Source organism: Natator depressus, chromosome 28 (genome assembly GCF_965152275.1).
Source record: "Natator depressus isolate rNatDep1 chromosome 28, rNatDep2.hap1, whole genome shotgun sequence".
In the NCBI taxonomy this organism is placed as follows: Eukaryota; Metazoa; Chordata; order Testudines; family Cheloniidae; genus Natator; species Natator depressus.
Window position 1 is genome coordinate 2830869 of NC_134261.1, and position 27269 is coordinate 2858137.

General features: G+C 62.7%; 1 protein-coding gene and 1 non-coding gene across 2 annotated transcripts; both read left to right on the forward strand.

Annotated features, from left to right (window-relative positions):
* Positions 1-3505: 3505 nt before the first annotated feature.
* LOC141979071 (U8 small nucleolar RNA) lies at positions 3506-3632 on the forward strand. Its single transcript, XR_012636500.1, has one exon. It is a non-coding gene; the product is annotated as a U8 small nucleolar RNA (small nucleolar RNA).
* A 2452-nt stretch (positions 3633-6084) lies between these two features.
* AURKB (aurora kinase B) lies at positions 6085-22190 on the forward strand. Its single transcript, XM_074941181.1, has 9 exons — positions 6085-6166; positions 16424-16475; positions 17529-17679; positions 18114-18177; positions 18858-19049; positions 19702-19840; positions 20678-20826; positions 20911-21085; positions 21664-22190. Exons 2-9 carry the CDS (start codon positions 16425-16427, stop codon positions 21838-21840), a joined length of 1098 nt encoding a protein of 365 aa, XP_074797282.1. The 5' UTR covers positions 6085-6166; position 16424; the 3' UTR covers positions 21841-22190.
* Positions 22191-27269: the final 5079 nt, after the last annotated feature.

Consider the following 27269-nt stretch of genomic DNA (forward strand, 5'->3'; position numbering starts at 1 on the left):
GGCTGCGGGTCGGGAGTGAGGGGCACCGGCAGAGCTGGGGGGGCAGGGGCTGCGGGTCAGGAGTGAGGGGCACCGGCAGGGCTGGGGGGGCAGGGGCTGCGGGTCAGGAGTGAGGGGCACCGGCAGGGCTGGGCTAGCAGGGGCTGTGGGATGGGAGTGAGGGGCACCGGCAGGACTGGGGGGGGCAGGGCTGGGCTAGCAGGGGCTGTGGGGTGGGAGTGAGGGGCACCGGCAGGGCTGGGCTAGCAGGGGCTGTGGGATGGGAGTGAGGGGCACCAGCAGGGCTGGGGGGGGCCCAGGGCCCGCAGGGGTTGTAACAATTCCTAGTGGCCGCTCCAGGCTGGAGTTAAGCTCCCGCGGTTGCAGCTTCTCTCTGACCTTGGCTTGGTAAACGCTCCCACCACCCAAATGCAAAAACCCCTTGAACCCAGGAAGCCCACTTGGGAATCCTGCCCTCAAGCCCTTTCGCCCCCCTCCAGGGAAGAGCTGAGAAAGAAAAGGGGCCACCAGCAAATTACACAACCGGTGCACAAACCCCTTAGGCCACCAAAAATCCAATCCCGTTCTTAAAAAAGGGAAATTTTATTAAAACCAAAAAGAAAGCTTGGAACTGAGGCTTTGGCTGGATTTGAAAGGAGCCGTTCCAAACATCAAGCGGGGCCCCGAGCTCAGTCAGGGGGGTCTGGGCAGCACCCGGTGCGATGGGGCCCCAAACTCAGTCGGGGGGTTTGGGCAGCGCCCGGCGCGACAGGGCCCCAAACTCAGTCGGGGGGTTTGGGCAGCGCCCGGCGCGACAGGGCCCCAAACTCAGTCGGGGGGTCTGGGCAGCGCCGGGCACGATGGGGCCCCAAACTCAGTCGGGGGGTCTGGGCAGCGCCCGGCACGACGGGGCCCCAAACTCAGTCAGGGGGGTCTGGGCAGCACCCGGTGCGACGGGGCCCCAAACTCAGTCGGGGGGTCTGGGCAGCGCCCGGCGCGACAGGGCCCCAAACTCAGTCGGGGGGTCTGGGCAGCGCCCGGCACGACAGGGCCCCAAACTCAGTCAGGGGGGTCTGGGCAGCGCCGGGCGCGATGGGGCCCCAAACTCAGTCGGGGGGTCTGGGCAGCGCCCGGCACGACAGGGCCCCAAACTCAGTCGGGGGGTCTGGGCAGCGCCGGGCGCGACAGGGCCCCAAACTCAGTCAGGGGGGTCTGGGCAGCGCCGGGCGCGATGGGGCCCCGAGCTCGGTCGGGGGGCTCTGGGCAGCGCCTGGCACGATGGGGCCCCAATCTCGGTTGGGGGGTCTGGGCAGCGCCTGGCACGACAGGGCCCCAAACTCAGTCAGGGGGGTCTGGGCAGCGCCGGGCGCGATGGGGCCCCAATCTCAGTCAGGGGGCTCTGGGCAGCGCCTGGCGCGACGGGGCCCCAATCTCGGTCGGGGGGCTCTGGGCAGCGCCCAGCGCGACGGGGCCCCAATCTTGGTTGGGGGGCTCTGGGCAGCGCCCGGCGCGACGGGGCCCCAATCTCGGTTGGGGGGTCTGGGCAGCGCCTGGCGCAACGGGGCCCCAATCTCGGTCGGGGGGCTCTGGGCAGCGCCCGGCGCGACGGGACCCCAATCTCGGTCGGGGGGCTCTGGGCAGCGCCCGGCGCGACGGGGCCCTGAGCTTAGTTGGGGGGTCTGTGCAGCGCCTGGCGCGACAGGGCCCCAAACTCAGTCAGGGGGGTCTGGGCAGCGCCGGGCGCGATGGGGCCCCGATCTCGGTCGGGGGGTTTGGGCAGCGCCCGGCGCGACAGGGCCCCAAACTCAGTCGGGGGGTCTGGGCAGCGCCGGGCACGATGGGGCCCCAAACTCAGTCGGGGGGTCTGGGCAGCGCCCGGCACGACGGGGCCCCAAACTCAGTCAGGGGGGTCTGGGCAGCACCCGGTGCGACGGGGCCCCAAACTCAGTCGGGGGGTCTGGGCAGCGCCCGGCGCGACAGGGCCCCAAACTCAGTCGGGGGGTCTGGGCAGCGCCCGGCACGACAGGGCCCCAAACTCAGTCAGGGGGGTCTGGGCAGCGCCGGGCGCGATGGGGCCCCAAACTCAGTCGGGGGGTCTGGGCAGCGCCCGGCACGACAGGGCCCCAAACTCAGTCGGGGGGTCTGGGCAGCGCCGGGCGCGACAGGGCCCCAAACTCAGTCAGGGGGGTCTGGGCAGCGCCGGGCGCGATGGGGCCCCGAGCTCGGTCGGGGGGCTCTGGGCAGCGCCTGGCACGATGGGGCCCCAATCTCGGTTGGGGGGTCTGGGCAGCGCCTGGCACGACAGGGCCCCAAACTCAGTCAGGGGGGTCTGGGCAGCGCCGGGCGCGATGGGGCCCCAATCTCAGTCAGGGGGCTCTGGGCAGCGCCTGGCGCGACGGGGCCCCAATCTCGGTCGGGGGGCTCTGGGCAGCGCCCAGCGCGACGGGGCCCCAATCTTGGTTGGGGGGCTCTGGGCAGCGCCCGGCGCGACGGGGCCCCAATCTCGGTTGGGGGGTCTGGGCAGCGCCTGGCGCAACGGGGCCCCAATCTCGGTCGGGGGGCTCTGGGCAGCGCCCGGCGCGACGGGACCCCAATCTCGGTCGGGGGGCTCTGGGCAGCGCCCGGCGCGACGGGGCCCTGAGCTTAGTTGGGGGGTCTGTGCAGCGCCTGGCGCGACAGGGCCCCAAACTCAGTCAGGGGGGTCTGGGCAGCGCCGGGCGCGATGGGGCCCCGATCTCGGTCGGGGGGCTCTGGCCAGCGCCCTGTGGAAGGCCCGCCCCGTACCAATGTTAACTAGCAGTGATGTGGGACGCTGTGCGGCCCTGCCCGTCACTCTGACGCCCAGCGAGCTGTGGGGTGAAAGGCAGTCTGTGAAACCCCCAGAGCTGGGGGGCAGTCAAAAGGCCAGTGCTCGTCCTGGGGCTCCCCGCACAGGGGGTCACAAGCGTCGCGCCCTGGAGCCACAGCGACTGCCGGCTCAGACATGAGTGACATGAGTGTGATGGGGCTCAGAGGCCAGAGACTGGGGGAAGCGGGGCCTCCACCCCTGCTTCCCAGCCCCATGGAAGATGCAAACCCGGCCCCGCAGGACCAGAGGTGGGGGGTGGGACGGGGGGGGGCTGTCAGGTCACACGCACACGGGACGGGGGGGCTGTCAGTTCACACGCACACACACACACACTTAACTGCAAATCCGCTTGCCTGACTTTTTTAGTAGCTACGGTCACAGCCCTGACCCCGCTGTTAACGAAAAGCCCAATGCCCCTCTTTCCTGAGACGTACGGTCACCACCGACTTGCGGCATATGCAAATGTATTCTGCGGGGCATTGTGGGAGGAAAGAGAGCGGGGCCGGTACTGTGAGGGCTTTTGCCATGCGGGGCCTCCGACCCACTCCCCGCGGGGCGAGGGGGGGAATAGGAGCGGCGACGGGAGGGGGGGTGTCTCCCGGGGTGGGTTGCGGCGCTCACCCTGAGCGGGGAGCCGGTGGACGGCCGGTGGGTCCCGGCGGCGGGGCACGCTCTGTATCGTCAGTGAGGTACATCCTTACCTGTTCCCCGCCGGGGGCAGCACGTGATGATCGGAGAGCAAATGAGACGTGATTAGAGTCTCCGCGGCCGCGGTTCGCAACGCCGCGGCCCGCTCCTGTCTGATCCTCCCTGGCGGGGGGGCCGCTGGGACGGGGATCCGCGGGGTCCCCCGAGCGGCGGGGAGTGGGGGTGTGCTCGGGGTGGCCTTAAAGGGGTGATTTTTTACAGTCATGCTCCGCTCCTTGCAGGAGCGGGGGGACAGCAGTGCAAGGTTACAGCCACGCTCCGCTCTTTGCACGAGGGGGGAACAGCAGTGCAAGGTTACAGGCACGCTCCGCTCTTTGCACGAGGGGGGAACAGCAGTGCAAGGTTACAGCCACGCTCCGCACTTTGCACGAGCGGGGGACAGCAGTGCAAGGTTACAGCCACGCTCCGCTCTTTGCACGAGGGGAGAACAGCAGTGCAAGGTTACAGGCACGCTCCGCTCTTTGCACGAGGGGGGAACAGCAGTGCAAGGTTAGAGGCACGCTCCGCTCTTTGCAGGAGGGGGGAACAGCAGTGCAAGGTTAGAGGCACGCTCCGCTCTTTGCAGGAGGGGGGAACAGCAGTGCAAGGTTACAGCCACGCTCCGGTCTTTGCACGAGCGGGGGGCAGCAGTGCAAGGTTACAGCTACGCTCCGCTCTTTGCACGAGGGGGGAACAGCAGTGCAAGGTTACAGCCACGCTCCGCTCTTTGCACGAGCGGGGGGCAGCGCTGCACGGTTCCAGTCACAGTCAATTCCCTTGTAACAGCGGAGGGGGGACAAAGTTACAGTCACAATCGATTCCTTTGCAACAACAGCAGACAACATAACGTTACACTCACAACCCTTGCACTAGCGGGGGACACTGTAACGCTACAGTCACAAGCTCCCTGCTTGCAATCGCGGGGGACAGTGCTGTAACGTGACTGTCGCAGCCTATCCTGTTGCGATAACGTTACAGTCACAGCCTATCCCCGTGCAAACGTTATCCCGGTACAGTCACCGTCTAGCCTCCTGCCGTAGTGGGGGACCATGTTACCGTCACCCTCCGTCGCCCGCAAGAGGCGAATGACATTTGCGGCGTCAGCATAAGCCACCGGAGAGGACAGGCGTGTCTGCAGCGTCTCCGTGTTGGTCCCACCACACCTGGGAGACGAGGGGGGTAAAAAGACGGGGTGGGGGTGGGGCTGTTTGGCCTGGAAAAGAGACGACGGGCGGCGTGGGATCGATACAATCCCGTTGAGAGCGTCCTTCATCCCCTTCGCACAACGAGCCGGGGGTCACCGGTTGCAAACCAAGCGCGCGGTTAACCCGTGGAACTCCTTGCCACTGGATGTGGGCGAAAGCCAGAAGCCACAGGTCCAGCTGCCGGCTATGAGCCAAGCCGGCCCCACGCTCCAGCCGCCCCTGGGACCCCCGCCTCCGAGCCCAGCCCCCCACGACACTGGGGCCAGGGTGAGGGGCTTCCAGAGGGGAGGGACCAGCTCCATCCTCGCTGCTCTGATTGGCTGGGGGGTGGGGTGATTGCAACAGCTCTTCCCTGGGATTGGCTGGGCCCAGCCCTCTCTCTTGCTTGTGATTGGCTGAGGGTTGCCCCCCCTTCCCTCTGATTGGCCGGGTGCTACAACAGCTCTTCACTGTGATTGGCCGGCTCCTTCCTTTTCTCTTGCTCCCCTATGATTGGCTGGACGCCCACATATCTGTTCCCTGCCCTTGGAGGAGGAGGAGGGGGATGGGGCCCTCTCATCACCCCTGATTGGCTGGGAGCCTCCCCTGCCCCGCCCTCCCCCCTTCTGTGATTGGCTGGTCTCCGCGTTCTGTTCCCAGGCAGAAGCCAGACCCCTCACAAAATGGCGGGGTCGCCACGCCTCCGTCCTCTGATTGGCCGCGGCACGGAGTGATTGACAGGAGCTTCTGGTTTTTTTCTGTTTAATCCTAACGGCGCCGGCGTGAGCCCCGCCCGCTCCCCAGTGACGTTACAACAGACACAAGCACAGCAGCAGCGCGAGGCTCCCCAGCTCAGAATCCCCCTCGCCGGTCGCGCGAGCCTGCCCAGACGGTGTGTTCGCCGGGGCGGGGATAGGCGGCTGGCAGAGCCAATGAGGGGACGGTCAGGCCCGGATAGCCAATAGCGAACGAGCGGGAGGTGAAGAGCGTGCTGTTTCAACCAATGAGAGGGCGCACTCCCAGATGGAGAGAAGGGCGCGACGGCCAATGGGATGGTTGGAGGGGCGGGCTCGGTTGCCAATGGGAAGTCTGAGCGGGCGGGGTTGGCCGGGGTTGTCTTCCAATGGCAGGGCGGGGACCGACCGGGAGAGGCGGACACTCGGGGGCGGGGTCGGTCGGGCGCCGTAGCTAATAGCAGGGAGGTGGGCGGAGTCTTTCGGATGCGGCCGCCAATGGCGGGGCGGGAGGGGCGTGGCCGGCTGACTCTAGCCTTTCCCTCCCCTTTCCTGCCTGCCCAATGAGCCGCCAGGACTGTTTTTGAACCGCGAGCTGAGGCCTCTGATTGGTCGGTTCGCCCCTGGCTGGGTGCCGCCGGTCTCCGCGATTGGCTGGTGGCCGCAGAGCGCGCGGCCTGTCAGCGCCCGCGGGAGGCCGGCTCGGCAGAGCGAGCGGAGCGCGCGAGCCCCGGGTAGGTAGCGCCGGGGCGCTGGGGGGTGCTGCGGCTGTGGGGGGCGGGGCGCGGGGTTATGGGGTGGGGAAGCTGGGGGGTTCTGGGGATGGGGACTAAGGGGTTATGGGGACGTGGGGGGCTGGAGGAGCTGAGGGGTTATGGGGATGGGGACTAAGGGGTTATGGGGACGTGGGGGGCTGGAGGAGCTGGGGGGTTCTGGGGATGGGGACTGAGGGGTTATGGGGACGTGGGGGGCTGGAGGAGCTGAGGGGTTATGGGGATGGGGGGGCTGGAGGAGCTGGGGGGTTCTGGGGATGGGGACTGAGGGGTTATGGGGACGTGGGGGGCTGGAGGAGCTGAGGGGTTCTGGGGATGGGGACTGAGGGGTTATGGGGACGTGGGGGGCTGGAGGAGCTGAGGGGTTCTGGGGATGGGGACTGAGGGGTTCTGGGGATGGGGGGGCTGGAGGAGCTGGGGGGTTCTGGGGATGGGGACTGAGGGGTTATGGGGACGTGGGGGGCTGGAGGAGCTGAGGGGTTCTGGGGATGGGGACTGAGGGGTTATGGGGACGTGGGGGGCTGGAGGAGCTGAGGGGTTCTGGGGATGGGGACTGAGGGGTTATGGGGATGGGGGGGCTGGAGGAGCTGGGGGGTTCTGGGGATGGGGACTGAGGGGTTATGGGGACGTGGGGGGCTGGAGGAGCTGAGGGGTTATGGGGATGGGGACTGAGGGGTTATGGGGATGGGGGGGCTGGAGGAGCTGGGGGGTTCTGGGGATGGGGACTGAGGGGTTATGGGGACGTGGGGGCCTGGAGGAGCTGAGGGGTTATGGGGATGTGGGGGGCTGGAGGAGCTGGGGGGTTATGGGGATGGGAACTAAGGGGTTATGGGGACTTGGGGGGCTAGGGGAGCAGGGGGATAATGAGTGTGGGGGGTTATGAGGGTGTGTGGGGGTGTTGTGGAGTGTGGGGGCTGGGGAGAGGAGGGTTATGGGGGGCTGGAGGAGCGCGGGATTCTGGGGAAACGGTAGGATTATGGGGGCTGGAGGATCAGTGGGTTATAGAGGAGTGGGGGGCTGTCACGGAGTCCCCAGGTGATGCTCTGGAACTGCTCCCCTTGAAGCCTGTCAGGACTCTGGGGCAGTCTCCTTTCTGTGAGCAGCCTGTCTTCAGGACACACAGGTCACACGGCTTCCACCTTCCTGGGTCTGACCTCAGAGCATTCGGCATCCTCTGCCCCTCCGTGTGCTTCCCACAGCGAGTCCGCCCAGGCGGGGTCCTGGGGAAGCCAGAGGGTCCTGCCCCCCAACTCCGCAGTCAGACGTGACTCTCAGCCAGCCAGGAAAACAGAAGGTTTATTAGGCGACAGAAACACAGTGTAGAACAGAACTTGTTAGCACAGAAATCAGTGACTTTCAGCCAAGTCCATCTTGGGGAGTCCCACCCTGCAGACTGCCCTGGCATCCCCCTCTGCCAGTCCCACCCCGCAGACTGCCCTGGACTGGGGTGTGGGAGGCTGGAGGAGCAGCGGGATTATGGGGATGAGGAGCAGAGGTACAGAGATGTGAGGTTGGGGGGGGGGGGCCTTTGGCATGGGAGGGGGTCTTTGAGCCAGGTGGAGCATGGGTAGGATGGGCGACTCAGGATTAACTGGTATGTGGAGGACTGGGATCTGGGATGGGTGAGTTGGGGCTGGGGATTTGGAGAGGGGCTGGGATGAGTTCTAGGGGAGAGATTCTAGGGGTGGGGGTCAGTGAGTTCGGGAGCAGGGGACTCTGGTGCTAGAGGTGGGAGTGGAGGATCCAGGGAGGGAACTGGGGTATTGGGATGCTGCGCAGGCCTCAGGTGGCTGGGCTGGGTGAGTGTGGGGTTGGGGGGCTCTGAGGCAGCCTGGCACAGGGGCTATTTGCTAGGGTGGGATGTGTGGGATGGAGGTGGAGGCTCTGGACTGGTGCAGGTGGGCTGAGTGGGGGTGCTTTGGGGTTGGGGCTGCTCTGGGAGTTGGGGGGCATTGAGGGGTGGGCTTGGGGCCTGTGACAGTCGAGTCCTGGGGTACCCCACAGAGTAAGCAAGTGACTGGGCTATTAACTTTAATAGGGAAACACTGAGACAACTTGCAATTGGACAGGACCCTCAGACATGGGGCCATCGCTTGGCTTTTCCCGGGGTGGTTGGAGCGCCCCTCGTCCGGCTGGGGGGCAGCACCTTGGCCCCATTGGGGAGTGGGCTGCACAAATTGAACTCAGCTTTCTAGTGACCCAAATGCATCTGCTCCTGAGCCCCGTCCGTGCCCAGCTCTCGCTAGCATGTTGCTTGATGTACCAGGTGGCTCAGTTGCTTACTCCGTGGGGTCCAGACCCTCTTCTCCCCATGGGGGGGTCTGCATCCTAATTGTCGCAGGGGCCTCTGGGGGGGCAGGAGTTAGGGAGCTGGATGGGCAGGTTTCCAGCCCTGCGTTGCTCCCTGTGGTGTCTAAGCCAGCAGGGGAGTGTAGTGCTGTGGGTCCCTGGGGTCGTGCCAGCGTGGGCTAGTGGCTGGGAGACTGGAGGAGGTGGTCAGGATGCTGGGGATCTATTCCTGGATCTTTGGGTAATCTTTGACAACTCATGCCCCCCTACCCCCCATGCCTCAGTTTCCTCTCCTGCCCTCTGTCTGTTCAGATGACGCTTCCCAGGGCAGGCCCTGTATAGCCGGCACAATGGGGCCCTGATCTTAGCTGGGATCTCCAAGCACTGTCGTAATACCCATAACTAGGGAGAAAAAAGAGAAGGAGGACTTGTGGCACCTTAGAGACTAACAAATTTATTTGAGCATAAGCTTTCGTGAGCTACAGCTCACTTCATCGGATGCATGCAGTGGAAAACACGGGGTGGGGACGGGGCGGGACGACCTTTTGTAGTGATAATCAAGGTGGGCCATTTCCAGCAGTTGACAAGAACATGTGAAGAACAATGGGGTGGGATAAACATGGGAAAATAGTTTTACTTTGTGTAATGACACATCCACTCCCAGTCTCTATTCAAGCCTAAGTTAATTGTATCCAGTTTGCAAATTAATTCCAATTCAGCAGTCACTCCTTGGAGTCTTCTTTTTGAAGTTTTTCTGTTGAAGAATTGCAACTTTTAGGTTTGTAATCGAGTGACCAGAGAGATTGAAGTGTTCTCCGACTGGTTTTTGAATGTTATAATTCTTGACATCTGATTTGTGTCCATTTATTCTTTTACGTAGAGACAGTCCGGTTTGGCCAATGTACATGGCAGAGGGGCATTGCTGGCACATGATGGCATAGATCACAGTGGTAGATGTGCAGGTGAACGAGCCTCTGATCGTGTGGCTGATGTGATTAGGCCCTATGATGGTGTCCCCTGAATAGATATGTGGACACAGTTGGCAACGGGCTTTGTTGCAAGGATAGGTTCCTGGGTTAGTGGTTCTGTTGTGTGGTGTGTGGCTGCTGGTGAGCATTTGCTTCAGGTTGGGGGGCTGTCTGTAAGCAAGGACTGGCCTGTCTCCCAAGATCTGTGAGAGTGATGGGTCGTCCTTCAGGATAGGTTGTAGATCCGTGATGATGCGTTGGAGAGGGTGGCGCCCTTCACAGCTCCTGTCCCTCCATTATCTGCTTCCCCCTCCCATCGCCCCTCTATTTCAGGGCTCCCTGCAGCTCTCCCCGTAAGTATCTCCATTCTCCACACCATGCCAGGGACCGGGTGCCCCCTTTCCCCCAGGCCAGGGTGTCACGGAGTCCGTGGGCGATGCTCTTGAACTGCTCCCTACGAAGCCAGGCAGGACTCTGGGGAAGTCTCCTTTCTGTGAGTACCCTGTCTCCAGGACACACAGCTCACACAGCTTCTACCTTCCTGGGTCTGACCTCAGAGCATTCAGCATCCCCTGCCCCTCTGTGCGCTTCCCACAGCGAGTCCACCCAGGTGGGCTCCTGGGGAAGCCAGAGGGTCCTGCCCCCCAACTCCGCAGTCAGATGTGACTCTCGGCCAGCCAGTAAAACAGAGGTTTATTAGACGACAGGAACATGGTCTAACAGAGCTTGTAGGTGCGGAGAACAGGACCCCTCAGCTGGGTCCATTCTGGGGGGCAATGAGCCAGACAACCACGTCTGCCCTTTGCTCCATGTCCCCAGCCAGCCCCAAACTGAAACTCTTTCCAGCCGCCCCCCCGCCTCCTCTGGGCTTTGTCCCTTTCCTGGGCCAGGAGGTCACCGGATTCCTTTGTTCTCCAACCCTTTAGCTCTCACCTTGCAGAGGGGAAGGCCCAGGCCATCAGTTGCCAGGAAACAGGGTGTTGGTCATTCTCTGTGTCCAGACCCCTGCACATACCTGCCCTCTAGGGCTCTGCAACGACCATACACCCTTACTCCACCACCTAGATACTTAAGAACTGCCTAGGGGAAACTGAGGCACCCCCACAATATTCAGAGGAAACATTAAGAACAGTCACGCTTTGTCACATCTCTCCCCACTTCGAGACTGAACTGAGCGGGGTCACTTTAGCCGGTGACCTGGGGAAGTTTGAAGCCACCAGCGTTCCCATGGATGCCCCAGCATCTCTCCCGTTCCTTGGTGGGAGTTACACCAGGCCCTTCCAGTTTCACGCCCTCCCTTAGGTCGGGGGTGGTCGATAGCACTTGCAGGCCGCATGTGGGAAGATTTATGCGGCCTGTGTCCTTTTGCCACCCCAAAACCCCCGGGGGTCAAACTGGGATTGGGTCTTCTCCCAGCGCTCCAGTCTGGAGGCCTGCAATTCGGGCTCTCTTGGTTAAGAGCCCCATCTTGACCTGGGCCACATACTGCTCACTTACAGAACTAGCATGCAGACATCCCTTTCTCAACAACCTTGTCTCCCCAACAAGCTGGCCAAACACAGCCACTTGGTTAGAGGACTGTTTAACTTTCTTAAGAGCTTTCACTTCATCTGAGACCTTCTCAAAGCTATCCACACTGGATCCTTCAACAGGAAAGTCAGTGGATCCATTCACAACAGAAAATTTCTGCCTGTTAGGAACTGAAACTTTCTTGATTAAATCACTTTCACACCCTTCAGTGGCAGTAAACTGCTTGCAAAGACTACTATGAGGATTCCTTTCCCTAGGAGCTTTTCTATGCAACAATTCACCCTTCACAGAAATTCTGCTCTTACCCTCTTCACCCAGGGCTTGCTCTAAAGGAACACTTTCCTGAGCAAAAACAGACTCATTCTGGGTCTCACTTACATCCAGAATTACCTCTGGCCCATCAGGTGGATTCCTACACAATCCCCTTTCAGGCAGAGGCTAGAAGCATTCTCCTTCCCTTTGCCACACACAAGTTCAGGAATCTTTTCCTTCTTGCTACAGGTTTCCACACCCTCAGTAGGTAACACAATCAAATCACCTTTCTGCTCTCCTTGTGCCCTGGCTAGGATCTTACACCCTTTCCGAACAACACACTAGCAATAGGCAAAATACAAGCACCAGAATTGTCCGGTCTCTGGGATTTTACGTAGACACTAACTGGATGCGACCTAGTTACGGTGCCATTCTCCCTAGCGGACACAAACTTAGGACCCTTCCCTTCCTGGGCTTTAGTTGAATCCAGAACCAACTTGGAGACAACTGCACGACCCTCAACCATCACAGGCTGAAAGGCCCCTTCTGTCTGCTCCACAGACAAAGAAGAGCCGGACACACTTTCTCCTTTCCCAGACACCCAGCTTGGGATCTCTTTCCCCTTGTCCCAGCACACAAGGCTGGTCACAGACAACTGCTTGGAGTCCGGGGTAGCTCCCTCTATAGGCAAGTCAATACCCCTGACAGACACAGGCACGTTTCCTTCACTGTCACAATTCTCCACCCAGGTAACAGGTAAGGTCCAGGGACACTCATCTTCCACTCTCCTCGCCTTCCCACCCTGCTGACTAGACAAAGCCATCAGCTCACAAGGCTGCCTAGGCTCATCCAAACTTTCCTTACCAAGCACCTTGCCACTCCCAACAGATCCCCTGCCCTGCCTGTGTCTCCCCCCACTCAGCTGGGGTCTCAGCTCCCCCCTTGCTCAGCACTGCCCTTGCTGTCCCAATGGGGGTAGGCAGCAAGCTTGCTGCTTTCCTCGCTGTATCAGAGCCAGCGTGAGCCCCCTGAGCCCCCCTCTCCGGTGTGCAGCGGGGCGGGGAGCATCTCTCTGTCCCAGGATCTCGCCACCCCAGGAATGTCTCCCCATTGACCATCACCTTCCGTTCTCACTGGGGAGGGGCTTGACCCCAGGAAACTCCACACAGACATATAGGTTGGGGTCAGGAGTGGGAGCCTGTCCACCACCCCACCCATCTGGCTGACGGAGTCTATGGCCTTGGGACCCAGCAAGGGAGCTAGACACCGGGGCTTTTCCGCAGGGTCCCCCTGTTTCAAATCGCCAGCCTGCTCAAAGGCAGTGAGGTGGGCATCCACATCCCCCCCTCCTTAACCAGGGGCAGCAGTTTAGTCTCGAGGTTCCCTGCGGAACTGGCCCCCCGGGGTCTATCCCCACTCACCCCTGGGAGGTCCCCTAGGCCTCTCCACTCCCCCACCGCCAGTTCATGCTGCTGCTGCTTCTGCAGCTCTTTCTCGGGCTCTCGTTGTCTTTCACAGTCCTCTTGCTCTCTCGGACTCAGCTCCAATCCCGTCCGTCTCCGATCCCCAGATGGGGAACCTGATCGTGACGCTCCCCACGGTTTCCAGGGAGAACCCCTAGTGTGCCAGCCCTTCTCGAGGTCACCACCTCTTTGCCAGGGTCGAGCTGCAGACTCCTCCGCCCCTTGGACTGCTCGCTGCAGTCCCCAGGGGAACTCTGTTACTGCAAAAGTCCTTCTGTCTCCCAGGGCCAAGCCGCAGCCTCCTCCGCCCCTGAGACTGCTCACCGCAGTCCTCAGGGGGACCCCATTACTGCAGAGTCCTTCTCGCTGGTCACACACTCCCAGGGGTTAACCGCCCCCCGAAACCGCTCCTCTCTGAGCCTTCAGCACGCCTGGTCCTCGTCAATCCCCCTTCGTTTTACTGCTCCCCAGTCACCTGCTGCAGGAAGCGCCATCCGCGGGGTGCAGTACATCCCACCTCTGCCACCAGTTGTCACGGAGTCCCCGGGCGATGCTCTGGAACTGCTCCCCACGAAGCCAGACAGGACTCTGGGGAAGTCTCCTTTCTGGGAGCAGCCTGTCTGCAGGAAACACAGCTTCCACCTTCCTGGGCCTGACCTCGGAGCATTCAGCATCCTCTGCCCCTCCGTGCGCTTCCCACAGCGAGTCCACCCAGGCGGGGTCCTGGGGAAGCCAGAGGGTCCTGCCCCCCAACTCCGCAGTCAGACGGGACTCTCAGCCAGCCAGTAAAACAGAAGGTTTATTAGACGACAGGAACATGGTCTAACAGAGCTTGTAGGTGCAGAGAACAGGACCCCTCAGCTGGGTCCATTTTGGGGGGCCGTGAGCCAGACAACCCTGTTTGCACTTCACTCCACGTCCCCAGCCAACCCCAAACTGACTCCCCCTCCAGCCCCTCCTTCTCTGGGCTTTGTCCCTTTTCCGGGCCAGGAGGTCACCTAATTCCTTTGTTCTCCAGCCCTTTAGCTCTCACCTTGCAGGGGGGAAGGGCCCAGGCCATCAGTTGCCAGGAAACAGGGTGTCGGCCATTCTCTGTGTCCAGACCCCTGCACACACCTGCCCTCTGGGGCTCAGCAATGATCTCATACCCTTATCCCACCCCCTAGAGACATAAGAACTGTCTAGGGGAAACTGAGGCACCCCCACACTATTCAGAGGAAACATTAAGAACAGTCCCGCTTCCCCCCAGGCCAGGGCCCCGTCTTTCCTTCCCCGCCGCCCCACCTCCAGATTAGAGCAGGCTTTGGGGAAGAGTGGGGGCTTGTTCCGCTGCAGGGTATTGCTGGGTGCCATGGAGTTAAGCGTTCCCGTGGGTTTCCAGCTGTTTCATCAATCTATTTCAATGATTCTCGTCAGCCAGAGAGATCTTCTCCTTTCTGGTAGAGTCACTGATGCACATTTTTTGGAAAATCTGAATGGTTTTAAGAAAAAAACCCACCACCCTCTCTCTCTCTCTCCCCCCGGCTCTGCTTGACCTGGGCTGAGTTCTGTTATCCTCACCCTGTAAAAACCCCATTGCTGTCGGGGTGGGGGGAACCGGTCGAGGTTTTAACAAGACCCAAAATAACATACTGTGCAAAACGAAAACCTTTGCAGTTCTGTGAGGAAAGCTGCTGAGGGCCTGACTGTTGGCGTTGGTTATGCAGGCAAGATGGTTTTCACTATAAGCGAAGGAGTGAATTGAACCCAAACGCTTATTAGAGATGCCCTGTTTCGGTTTGCTTGTAACTAGGCTTGGACAGGTTAGATTTTTATGGGTGAATGTTGATTTCACCGCCCGCAATAAACGGACGAAAAATACTTCCATGCGTAACAATTGAAACTGACAGCAAAGTAAGAAGAATGCTGCTTGAGAGCTTATTAGTTTGATTTAAGGGTCTTTGCTTTGTATTTTGGCACGTGATATAGACATTCTGTGGTTTAACGATCGCAAAGCTTTCACTTTTCCAATCTGTCTGGTCGTTAAATAATTGATGCCCGCCAATTTCCTGTGACTGTGGAAAATTTAAAATGAAAAACATTTGGGGGCAAAATGCTTGAAACCATCATTTTGCACAGCTGGGATTTAAATATGCAAACACTGGGGGGAAGTGCTTCAAAATAAATATTGATATTATCCATTGAAATTAAAACAAACAAACAAAAACTTCTGCCAGGCCTACTTATAACTTTGGCAAACTTTTAACTGTTTGCATTAAATGGTCCAGTCCAGGTCTTTGCCTCAGGCTGACTTTTGGGAGACAATTTCAGCCAAAATAGCTCCGCCATTTCTGAGAACGAAGATAGGAACAAAATATGGCATTTTCCCCATGTGAAATTCTTAGGACTTCCTTTGAGACGCTCCAGCGCACGCCCCCCCCCCCCCCCCCCCCGCTTTGGAGCAGGGACTTGAAATCTGGCGGGGATCACGGCCGTGGTGTCAGGGACGTGGCTTTTGCTGTTCCTGGGGAGCGGGATTCTGCCCTTGTCTGTGTCACAGAGTTCCCCGGGAGACGTTGGCCACTTACACCAAATGCTTTCCAGATGGTCTTCCTCCCTTTCTGGGTGCCCAAAGTGAGCAGCCGGCCGCGTGCTTGCAGCTGGAGTCGCGGGGAGCTGGGCTGTGAACACACCAGGCACTATGTGACACAACACATTGCTGCCTCAGTGCCTCTGCTCTCCCTCTAAAATGGGAGAACAAGCCCTCAGCTGGCAGGGCCGGTAAGAGAAATCAAGGCACGGGAAGCACTCGGCTCCTGGAAGGCCGAGCACTGGGGGAGCTGGAGCATTGCATCTCCAGCACAGCTATGTCACTCCAACACCTGTCAAACAGCTGGGAGGAAAGACTTCTGTGTTAAAGTTTCCCTTCAGAGTTGGGTGATCCCCAGTCCGCGTCTCTGGTCCTCCACAGAGACCTCTGGCAAACGCCAGGCCGGTGGGGTGGGGGCAGGGGAAGCTGAATTAGCTTATTTTGGGGGAGGAAATCGATTTTCCAGCCTTTGTCATAAAGGAGGGTTAATCATTCCCTCCCCAAATCGGTCCCGCAGGAGCAATTGTCTCTGTGCGGCAGGTCCCCTGGGGTGTGCTGACGTGGCTGATTCAAACAGCCGGTCTGTTTCCAGTGGGGTCCCACTGGGATCGGGGCTATTTAACATCTTCCTCAGTGGCCTGGAAGAAAACAGCAAATCGTCCCCGCTACAGCCTGGAGATAACCTGACAGCTGGGGGCGTGGTGAATAACGAACAGGTCGGGTCACTAATACAGGGCACTCTGGATCGCTTGGTGACCTGGGTGCACGTGAAATACGTGCTTTAGTACAGCTAAACTCCAGAGGGACATGGGTTAATTGGAGAGGGGTCAGAAAAGAACCATAAGAATGATTCAAGGACTAGTAACCGGCCTGGAAGTGAGAGACGCCAGGAGTTCGGTCGGTTTAGCAGGGGAAGGCTGGGCTAGTGGTTAGGGCAGTGGGCTGGCACTTGACTCCCGACTCCCCGTGTGACCCTGAATCGCTCTGATCTCTTCTGTAAAGCGGGGATCCTCGTGTCTTGCGGGGATTTCCCCTCTCCCGATCCAGGGCCCTCTAGCCATCAGGGTCTCCGCGGGCAGGCAGTCTTGGGTGGGGACTCTGGGCGACCACGGGCTGGTGCTGACGCTGTGTCTGCTTCTCCCCACAGAATGGCCTACAAGGAGAATGTGACCCCTGGTACCAGCATCAGCCTGGCCAAGGTGAGCTGAGCTTGCGGGCCTATGGTGGGAGGGATTCTGTTGTGCCAAGCACTGCACAAAACCCTCTTCCCCAATCCGCGATTGGACACCCCCCCTCCACCCCCGGGGCACTGCACAAAACCCTCTTCCCCGAGATCGAGGCCCCCACCCGGGTGCCGCCGGGGACCCTTTCTCCCCCCGAGATCAGGGCACCATGCGGACTCCCCTGTCCAAGATCAGGTGCCCCCCCATGCCAGGTGCTGAGCCAAAGTGAAAGCCCCCGCTCAGCACCTGCAGTACCTAGCTAAGGTACAGGAGCGGTGGCCAGCTGCCACAGACTAGTGATAAATAAGGAAGAGGACAGGGCCCTGATTCCGAGCGATCGAGTGGCTAAGTGTAAATGGAGACGTCTAGGAACATCGGATGTGGGCCACACTTACAAGTTGGGGGAATCAGAAAAAGATTTGCGGGAGGAGGGTGTGGATAATCAGATGAACGTGAGCTCCCAGCACGACCCTGGTGTGTATAAACAGGGGAATCTTGAGTTGGAGCGCAGAGGTGACTTTACCTCTGGTTTTGGCCGGCTGGGATCCTGAGTCCACTTGGGGTGTATGCTGATAAATTGGAGAGCTGTCAGAGAAGAGCCCCGAGAACGATTAAAGGGGGAGAAAACCGGCCTTGGGGTGAGAGACGCCAGGAGCTTGATCTATTTCGCTTACCAAACAGAAGGTGAAGGGGTGAAATCTCTAAATATCTACATAGGGAACCGATATTTGACAATGGGGATTCTCCATCACTGACAATTTCCCACTCGAGATGGGCTGGTTTTCTAACAGATCTGTTCTAGGATTTCTTTTGAGGCTGGGTCCTGGAGAATCATAGAATAACAGAGTTGGAAGGGACCTCTGGAGGCCATCTAGTCCAACCCCCTGCCCAGAGCAGGACCAATCCCAACTAAATCATCCCAGCCAGGGCTTTGTCAAGCCTGACCTTAAAAACTTCTAAGGTCTAAAACCTTCTAAAACCTCCAGTGCCTGCCTGTAACCCTCGGTTTCTCTCTTCCTTCCCCCGCAGTATGGGGTGCTGAACGGGCCAGGCCCCCAGCGAGTCCCCCGGAAGGATCCCTACATGCCCAGTGGCACCCCCTCCGAGTCGCTGCTGGCGCAGAGAGCCATGGCCAGCGCCAACAAGATTATCCTGAAGTCCTCCAGCATCCAGAAGCCGGGTAAGGAGGGGCAGGTTGGGGGCTGGGGGTACACTCAGGGGGAGGGAGGATCTGTGCTCCCTATCCCCCCCAACAGATCTGCTCAGGCTCGGCCAGGCGTTAATTCAGGGCAGTTTTGAGGCCTGCATTAGACAGGAAGGCAGAGCAGGTGATCTCAGGGTCCTTTTTGGCCTAAATCTATGGGTCTAGGAGCTAAGAATGGGGGAGAAACACGGAGTGGGGATTTCCGACCGTCCAGTAGGGCCCATTCGATCAGCCAGCCCGACCTGGCTCGCCCAGGCCAGAGATGGTGGATGGGGCATTGCCCGCACTCTGACGGGACGTCGTCTAGCTCAGCCGGGAGCTGTGGGCGGCCCGCCGGGACCTGTCTTTGGGGAGGGTGGGCACGGTGCAACGGGGAATGCTAGGATGTGACTCTCTCTCCCTCTCCGCAGCTGTCCCGGGCAGGGTGCCCGCTGAACCCAGCTCCGGTCCCCAGGCGGCTCAGCCCACCCCACAGTGAGTGCCTCTGCGGGGGCTGGGGTGGGGGGCCGAGGTGGCACTTTCCCTTAGAGGGCACTGAGATCTGGCTCCTGTGGAGGGGAGAGCGCTCGCTTTGGGGCTGCCCGTCCTGGCTGACATCCCCCTCACCCCGATCCAGGTGGTTCCCTGGAGATCTGCTGTCTGGGCTAGGGAGATCTGGGGCCAGGGGATTTGGGGTGGCGGGGCCCTGGGGGAGCACTGCTGGGGGAAGCTACCGGGGGAGGGGAGATCTAGGGCAGCCGGGCCCTGGGGAAGGGCTGCCGGGGGGAGGGGAGTTTCTGGGGCAGCCGGCCCCGGGTTGGGGGGCAGGTTTCTGGGGCGGCCAGGCTCTGGTGGGGGAGGGGGGATCTGGGGTGGCTGGGCCCTGGGGGCAGGGCTGCCCAGACTGGAGGGGGATGTGGGGCGACTGGTATCCGGTGGAGGGATCTGGGGTGGCTGGGCCCTTTGCGGGGAGGGCTGCCCAGGAGGAGGGGGGAATCTGGGGTGGCCAGGCCCTGTGGGTGGGAGGGGGGATCTGGGGCGGCCAGGCCCTGAGGGAGGGCTGCGCGGGAGCGTGGGCCCTGGGGGGGAGGGGGATCTGAGGGCGTGCAAATCCCCTGCTGTCCCTTGGCACCCCTTGTTCTGCACCCCCCGACTCTAACCTGGTCCCCCCCCAGGCGAGTCTTTACCATCAATGACTTTGAGATCGGGCGCCCGCTGGGCAAGGGGAAGTTCGGGAACGTGTACCTGGCCCGGGAGCGGGCGTCCCGGTTCATCGTGGCGCTCAAGGTGCTCTTCAAGTCGCAGATGGAGAAGGAGGGCGTGGAGCACCAGCTGCGGCGGGAGATCGAGATCCAGTCCCATCTCCAGTGGGTGGGGACGGGCGCGGGCGGGGGAGACGCGAAATGGCTGGGCACGGAGCCCTGCCCCCCGCAGCCCGTGTGGGGCAGGGTCCTGGCTGGGGGCTCGACCCTGGGAAGGGATTGGTGGGGGGCCCCCGAAGCCTGGCATGGAGATAAGGGACCCCGGAGATCGGGAAGCAGAGAGGAGTGGGGGTGTCCCGGGCACAGCCCTGAAGCCATGGATTGGACCCATCTGGGGGGGCCGTCCTGCACTGGGGCACCCCCACGACACCCCCCCCCCCAGTAACCGATGTCCCAGGCCGTGCATGTGGGGGTCTCTCCGGCGGGGGGATCTGGGGCAGGGATGAGTGCTGGCCCCCCCATTGGGAGGGGAGACCCCCCCACCCCAGCTGCCCTGGACCTAGGTGATCTGACTCCAGCCCTCCCAGAGCAGCCTTGTAGCTGGGATGCTGCAGGATCCAAAGGGTCCCAGGCTTCTAAAAGAGGTGGGGGGTGCTAGCCCCTGGGAGGGGGGGCTGACCCCGGGGTGGCGCCAGGGGCTGCTGTGCTGCAGGGAGCGGGGCGGGGGGCTCCCTAGGGGTCACTGTGCTGTGGGGTGGGGGGCACTCTCTCCCTGCTCAGGCCCGGCTCTGACTGCCCCCCCGCCTTTGGCCCGCAGACACCCCAACATCCTGCGCCTCTATAATTACTTCCATGACAAGAAGCGGGTCTACCTGATCCTGGAGTACGCGCCCCGCGGCGAGCTCTACAAGGAGCTGCAGAAATGCCGGCAGTTCAACGAGCAGAAGACCGCCACGGTGAGCGTGCGGGGGTCCGGCAGGCGCAGCGTCCCCCAGGCCAGGGCAGATGGGGGCGCCATTCCCAGCTCAGAGCATGTGGGCTGCAGCCCCCTGTTAGATACAGGCCTGGCACGTGCCATCTCCACCTTGACTGTGAGGGCGGCATGGTCTAGTGGGTAGATCACTGGCTGGGAATCAGGACGCCTGGGTTCTCTGCCAGGTTCTGAGAGGGGTGTGCGGTCTAATGGTTAGAGCAAGGGGGCTGGGAGCCAGGAGTCCTGGGTTCTCTCCCCAGCTCTGGGAGGGGAGTGGGGGCTAGTGCATAGAGCAGGGGGGGCCTGGGAGCCAGGACTCCTGGGTTCTTTTCCTGGTTCAGGGGGGAGTGGGGACTAATGGCAGCTCTGCTCCTGGCCTCCTGGGTGCCCTTCTGCAAGTCACTTCCCCTCTCTATTGCCTCAGTTTCCCAATCAGCAGACTGGCCCCAGCATGGCACTAGGGGATGCTGTGGGGCAGGGAGCGGGGCCGGGGGCTCAGCAGGGGGCGCTCTCCCCCGGCAGGCAGGGCTGGCCCCAGGGCGGCGCTAGGGGGCGCTGTGCTGTGGGGAGTAGAATATCGTTGAGCAGAGGAACTAAGTGATGTTTTCCCCCTAACGTTTATTTTTAACCTGTGCGCCCCCATTTTTCAGGAGCAGTAAGAAGGGGGCAGGTGGAAACAAGTGGGTATTTTCCTTGTTTCAAAGGCCTTCCACTCCACCCCCCCGCCCCCCGCAGTGTTTTTTAAAAGCTTGGATTTCAGAGGGGAAATGGGGGGTTTTGGCCGGCCCAGCCCCCTGACAGCCCGCGCTCTGCCCCACAGCTCATGGAGGAGCTCGCTGACGCGCTCATTTACTGCCACGCCAAGAAGGTGATCCACCGCGACATCAAGCCGGAGAACCTCCTCATGGGCCTCAAGGGCGAGCTCAAGATCGCGGACTTCGGCTGGTCCGTGCACGCGCCCTCACTCAGGTGAGAGCTGGCCAGGGGCACGCGGCGGGGGGGGTCCCTGCCCCGTCCTCAGTGTGGCGCTCACCCCACACCGCTCCCCCGCAGGCGGAGGACCATGTGCGGCACGCTGGATTACTTGCCCCCCGAGATGATCGAGGGCAAGACGCACGACGAGAAGGTGGATCTGTGGTGCATCGGGGTCTTGTGCTATGAGCTCCTGGTGGGGCAGCCGCCCTTCGAGAGCTCCACCCACACGGAGACATATCGCCGCATCACCAAGGTGAGGCGGGGACGCCCCGCCCCAGAGCTGGCCGCATCTCGGCGCCGGGCGAGGGGTCCCTGAGTAACCAGCTGCCCCGTCCCAGAGCTGGCCGCATCTCGGCGCCGGGCGAGGGGTCCCTGAGTAACCAGCCGCCCCGCCCCAGAGCTGGCCGCATCTCGGCGCCGGGCGAGGGGTCCCTGAATAACCAGCCGCCCCGCCCCAGAGAGATGTGGCAGAATAACTCATGGCACATTGTGGGGGGCCACACAGGCAATCCCCCATCACCCTAAGGCTGCTGCTGTGGGCTTTGGCCGCCAGGGGGCCACTAGCCCTTTGGCATCCCTATGAGGGGTCCCCCAAGTCTGGGATGATCTGTGCTCTTGCCCCTCAGTCCTGAGCTCCAGGCTGAGGGCGTTACCCTAGCTCCAAGTGGGAAGACGGGCGCAAAGGAGCATCCTCCCCTAGTTCCCACAGCAGAGAAGAGAACCCAGGAGTCCTGGCTGCCAGCCCCTCCTGCTCTAACCCCGAGACCCACTCCCTGAGTCGGGGCTCGACCCCAGGCGTCTGGGCTCTCTGACTCTGCGTGCCCCCGGCAGGTGGATCTGCAGTTCCCGCCATTCATGTCGGAAGGCTCCCGGGACCTGATCTCCAAGCTGCTGCGCCATAACCCTGCCGAGCGGCTGCCGCTGCAGGCCGTCCTGGAGCACCCCTGGGTGAAGGCCCACTCCCGCCGGGTGCTGCCGCCCGTCTTCAACCCCGCCCCTGCCAACTAGCCCTGCCCCGCAGCCTCTTTCATCCCTCGGCTGGGGCGGGGAATGGGGCCAGTCCCCGCCTCCTCCGCCTGGCCTCCCTCGGTGCTGCCCCCCCTCGGCCGGTCCCGGGCAGGGGGCACGGGGCCGACACGCCCGCTCGGGCCTGTAGATAAAGGTGCGGCTGCCAGTCCCTGGCGGGTTTCCCAGCTGGGGGGATCTGGCTCCAGGACCCCCTCCCCAGTTGGCCCTTTCGCTGGCTGCCTTCCCAGCTGTCGGGCTAGCCCCCCTCACGCCCAGAGGGGCAGCGGGTCCCTGCCCGCCTCTCCTTTCCTGCCAGGGGATGCCCCGGCACGGCCTGTTTTAAATGTCCCCGTGGGAGGCTGCGTGCCCCCCGCCCTCCTTTTAATAAAATTTGGAGTTACTTTGCCGTGGGGTCCTATTGTGTCTGTCTGTGTTTCGGGGGGGGGGCAGAGAAAACGGTGTGGGGCAATGGGGGGCAGTTTGGGGCCCACAGAGCCGGGATCCCCTGTGGGGGGTGGGCATATGGATCTGGTTCCGGGGTGGGTGGGGTGGCGAGTTCAGCAGGGGGCCCCCTCTCCTGGCAGGCAGGGCTGGCCCCAGGGTGGCACTAGTGGGTGCTATAGGGCAGGGACACAGCAGGGGGTGCTCTCCCACACCATGCCCCCTGCCCTGAAATACAGCCACTGCTGGGGCCCTCTCCCCGGTGCCCTTGGCTGCCTGGCCCCCCAGCCCTAGCAGGGACTCGCCCACCAGACAGTGCCCTGTGCCCCTGCCTGCTAACTTGGGGGGCAGAGCCTCTTCTCACCCACCGCTTGCCCCATCTCCTCCCCCCAGCCTCAGCCTCAGCTCGGGGTGGGGGGATCCCTCTGGCCTCGTCTGTGTGTAGGGGACTGACCTAGCCCCACGGCTACAGGGGGCCGGGCACCTTCTGCCCTCCATCCCAGCATCTCACCTGTCCTGGGGGGAGGAGGGGTAGAATAGGACGGACAAGGCCCTTTCTTGGTCCCCTGTTGCCCCCTCCCTTTATCTACCCCCCCCATTTGCCCCCATCTCCCTGGTCTCCCCCCCTTATTGCCCCATGACCCTATCTCACTCTTTGTCTGCCCCCAGCGTTGTCTGCCCCCTCCCCCTTCATCTGCCCCCTTTGCTGCCCCTCCCCCTTCATCGGCCCCTGGGTTGCCCCGCCCCTCCCCATGTGGCCCCGCCCCCTCGCACGGCCCCGCCCCGTGCTGATTGCAGAGGCCTCGGGTGCAGCCGCTCCCCCTCCTGGCCCCCGCCCCTCACCCGCCCAGGTGCCCGGATGCGCCAGCCCGGCCGCCATCTTCCCTGCTCGGCTCAGGGACCCGCGACACTCGACGAGCGCCCGCCCCGCCGCAGACCCCGGCCCGCGCCGCCGCCGCCGCCCCCGACATGTGAGTAGCCCCGATGCAAGAAGGGGAGCAGCGTGCAATGGTCCCTGGGCTGCATCGCCTCGAGTGCATGCCAGAGCCGGGCTCCCCCCGCCCCCGCAGGGGCTGGGCGCTCCGCCGACACCGGGGCTCAGCAAAACGGGGGGCAGGGGGCTGCTCAATGCAAGGCGGTAAAGGGCGTGCAGTGCTCCGCGGGCTGCGTAAAGCCGGGGGGAGGCGAGATCCGGGCCCTTCCCCCGCCCCCGCAGGGAAAGGGGGCTCATCCACCCTTCCAATGGATGGGTGCAAGGCGGTAAATAGCGTGCAATGCTCGCCAGGCTGCATAAAGCGGGGTGCATGCAAGATCCGGGGATCCCCCCCCGTCCCCGCAGGGAATGGCAGTTTGTGCACCCTCCCAATGGATGAGCTCGGTAAAGCCAAGGCTGGGGTGTGCTCAATGCAAGGAGATAAATAGCGTGCAATGCTCCCGAGGCTGCATAAAGCGGGGTGCACGCAAGGTCCGGGGTGCCCCTGTCAAGGGAAGGGGGCTCATCAACGCTCCCAATGGATGGGCTCCGTGAGGCAGGGTAGAGGCATCCTCAGGGCAAGGAGAAGAATACGCTCTGGTGCGGGATGATGCCCGGGCTGCATCGCCCCGGGTGATTTCCTTGCCCATTTCCCCATTTGGGGGGCTTATTCCCAAAAGCCAGGAGCCCCCGGGGCTGGGTGCAGCCGGGCAAGGGCAGGGACAGGACTAGGGGATCGATAGCAAGGAGATCGATAGCTTGCAATGCACCTCTGCTTGCATTAACCCCCCCCCCGCCCCAATGCATCAGCTAGCCGCAATCTTCCTGCCCCACCCGTGGGGGGGTCCGATCACACCCGTTGGCACCCGCGCCAGCAAAGCCCGGTTGTACAGAAAGGACCGGCGTGCCCCTGGCATGTTCCCTGCCATGCACGAAGGAAAGTGGGTGCCAGGGGGCTGGGTTGGGGGACCCCTGCAAAGGGGCAGAGGGAGGGCTGCATTGCTCCTCGGCGGTGGGGGCCAAGAGGCTGGAGAGAGAAGAATGGGGGGGGAGGGACATAGGGCTATGGGGGGAGCCGGGGATGGGGAGGAAGAGGGAGATTTGGGGGCAGGGGCTTGTCGGGGGGGGCGGGAGTCTTGTGGGGGGACTGAAGGAGGGGGGCGGGAGCCTGGCATGGGAGGGTAGCCTTGGATGGGGAGCAGAGGGAGATGGGGGGCGGGATCCTGGGATGGGGGGCAGAGGGAGAGGGGAATGGGAGGCAGAACCCTAGGATGGGGAGCAGAGGGAGAGGAGGATGGGGGGCAGGAGCTGGGGATGGGGGGCAGAGAGAGAGGGGAATGGGGGGCGGGAGCCGGGGATGGGGGACAGGAGCATCATCCCATCTCTTCTCCCCTGCCCCAGCAGACCTAGGCAGCTGAAATCCCCCCCACCATGTCATGCAGGGGGGGCCCCCTAGTGCCCCCCCATAGACAGGGGGCATCGGAGGCCCTGCCCAATATGGGGATCTGGGGTGGGGGGGCTGCGTCCCCCATTTCTCCTGCCGGGTATTTTTAGCTCCGGCGGCAGGATGACGCTGAACATGGCTGCCCGTTGGCAGCCTGGCTCTCCCCCCGCACCCCACCCCCACACATGTTTTGCTTTCCGGGGGGGGGGGGCAGTTCTCCAGCGCCCCCCAGCCTCCGATGCGGAGGCTGTGTGGCCAGTTGTAGCCCAGCCTCCCACCGTCCGGGATCGTTTCGGGGGGGGGGGGGGTGTCGTTTTTTATTTTTAGAGGAGACGGGAAGGTCACGAAGAAACAGACGGAGAATGGAGTGAGCCGGGTTGGGGGGGTAGGATGTGGGGCGGGCTGGGGGATGGAGGGAGGACAGGGCAGCAGTGGGGTGTGTGATGGGGTAGGATGGGGGCGGGTTGGGGGATGGAGGGAGGACAGGGCAGGTGGTGGGGTTTGGGGGGGGGTAGGATGTGGGGCTGGGGGGTGGGAGCAATGGAGGACAGGGCAGCAGTGTGGGGGGGGATGTGAGGCTAGGGGGCAGGTTGGGGAGTGGATGGAGGACAGGGCAGCAGTGGGGCGTGGGGGTTGGGATGTGGGGCTGGCAGGGCCCTGGGTAGGTTGGAGGGGCATAGGGCATTGGGGCAGGGCAAGGCTGTGGTCCTACCCCTCCCCAACTCAGACCCCCCTCCCCTCCCAGAGCTGGGGATAGAACCCAGGAATCCTGGCTCCCAGCCCCAAACCCACCAGCCCCCTCTTCCCCCACAAGCCGGGAGAGAACCCAGGCGTCCTGGCTCCGGGGTCCCTCCCTGGCCTGCAGTGGACGAGCAGCAGGGCTGCTGTGGGTCTTTGGCCGTGTGATGCTGGGGGGGTGGCTGTGCCTGTTTTGGGGCCCCTCGGGAGCTGTGTGCGTGTTGGGGAAGGGGGCTGGCCGATCTCACTGCCCCCCCAAACCCCTTCTCTAGCAGGGGCAGCTGCCTACCCGTCTCCCGGTGACCTCAGCCCCCTTCAGCCGGGGATTCTCTGCCCACGGACGCTCTAGGGCCCCGGGGGTGGGGGGCCTGCACATGCCCCCAGCGACGCTCTAGGGCCCCGGGGCGGGGGGGGCCTCCACATGCCCCCAGGGACGCTCTAGGGCCCCGGGGGTGGGGGGCCTCCACACGCCCCCAGCGACGCTCTAGGGCCCCGGGGGGGGGGGTCTGTACACGCCCCCAGCGACGCTCTAGGGCCCCGGGGGGGGGGGTCTGTACACGCCCCCAGGGATGCTCTAGGGCCCGGGGGGGGGGGTGTCTGCACACGCATCTCTGTAGGACGGTGTCTGGAGCTGGGGCGTTTAACGCAACGAAAACCTTAGTACAGTATAAACCAGAGAGAATTTCCCTTCCGCACATGCTATGGAGTGCGGGGGCTGGGCGCCAGGACTCCTGGGTTCTCTCCCTGGCTCTGGGAGGGGAGTGGGGGCTGGTGGTTAGAGCAGGGGGGGGGCTGGGAGCCAGGACTCCAGGGTTCTCTCCCTGGCTCCGGGAGGGGAGTGGGGACTGGTGGTTAGAGCAGGGGGGCTGGGAGCCAGGACTCCTGGGTTCTCTCCCTGGCTCCGGGAGGGGAGTGGGGACTAGAGGTTAGAGCCGGGCGGGGGGAGCTGGGAGCCGACCTCCTGGCTCACCCAGGCCAGAGAATCTCCCCCTGGCTGGAGGCCGGTAAACTGGTTTTTGGCTAAAGCGCCCTCCCGGCCGGATCCGAGCCCCCAACGCTGGACTGCGCCGCGCCCCGGGCAGCTTGTTGCAAGGGTCCCTCCCCCTCCCAGTTAAACACCGGGACCCGATCCTGTCCGGCACCCCCAGGATTTCCTCCCCGGGCCACTCCCCAGATGGAGCCGCATCCCCGCTTGCTCCAGCCCTCGGCTCGGTTCTGGGGCTCGTCTCTGCCCCGCGCTCCAGCGTCCTTTTGAAAAGCTGCCCCCCGGCCCCGCCGCCTGCGCTGGAAGCAGGGGCCGGTCACGGGCTAACCCACACCGCAGCCGGGGCAAATCCCATCCCGGCTCCCCGGAAACACGGCCCCGGGGCGGGGGGAGTTCTCTGCGGATGGTCTGGGGGGCCCATCCCGCCTAGAAGTTGAATGAAAGTTGAATCCTGGCTCCCAGTCCCCCCCTCCTCGCTCTGACCATTCACCCTCACTCCCCTCCCAGAGCTGGGGAGAGAACCCAGGAGTCCTGGCTCCCAGCCCCCCTGCTCTAACCACTGGATCCCACTCCCCTCCCCAGAGCTCGGGAGAGAACCCAGGAGTCCTGGCTCCCAGCCCCCCCTGCTCTAACCCGCCAGCCCCCACTCCCCTCCCAGAGCTGGGGAGAGAACCCAGGAGTCCTGGCTCCCAGCCCCCCCTGCTCTAACCCACCAGCCCCCATTCCCCTCCCAGAGCTGGGGAGAGAACCCAGGAGTCCTGACTCCCAGCCCCCCCTGCTCTAACCCACCAGCCCCCATTCCCCTCCCAGAGCTGGGGAGAGAACCCAGGAGTCCTGGCTCCCAGCCC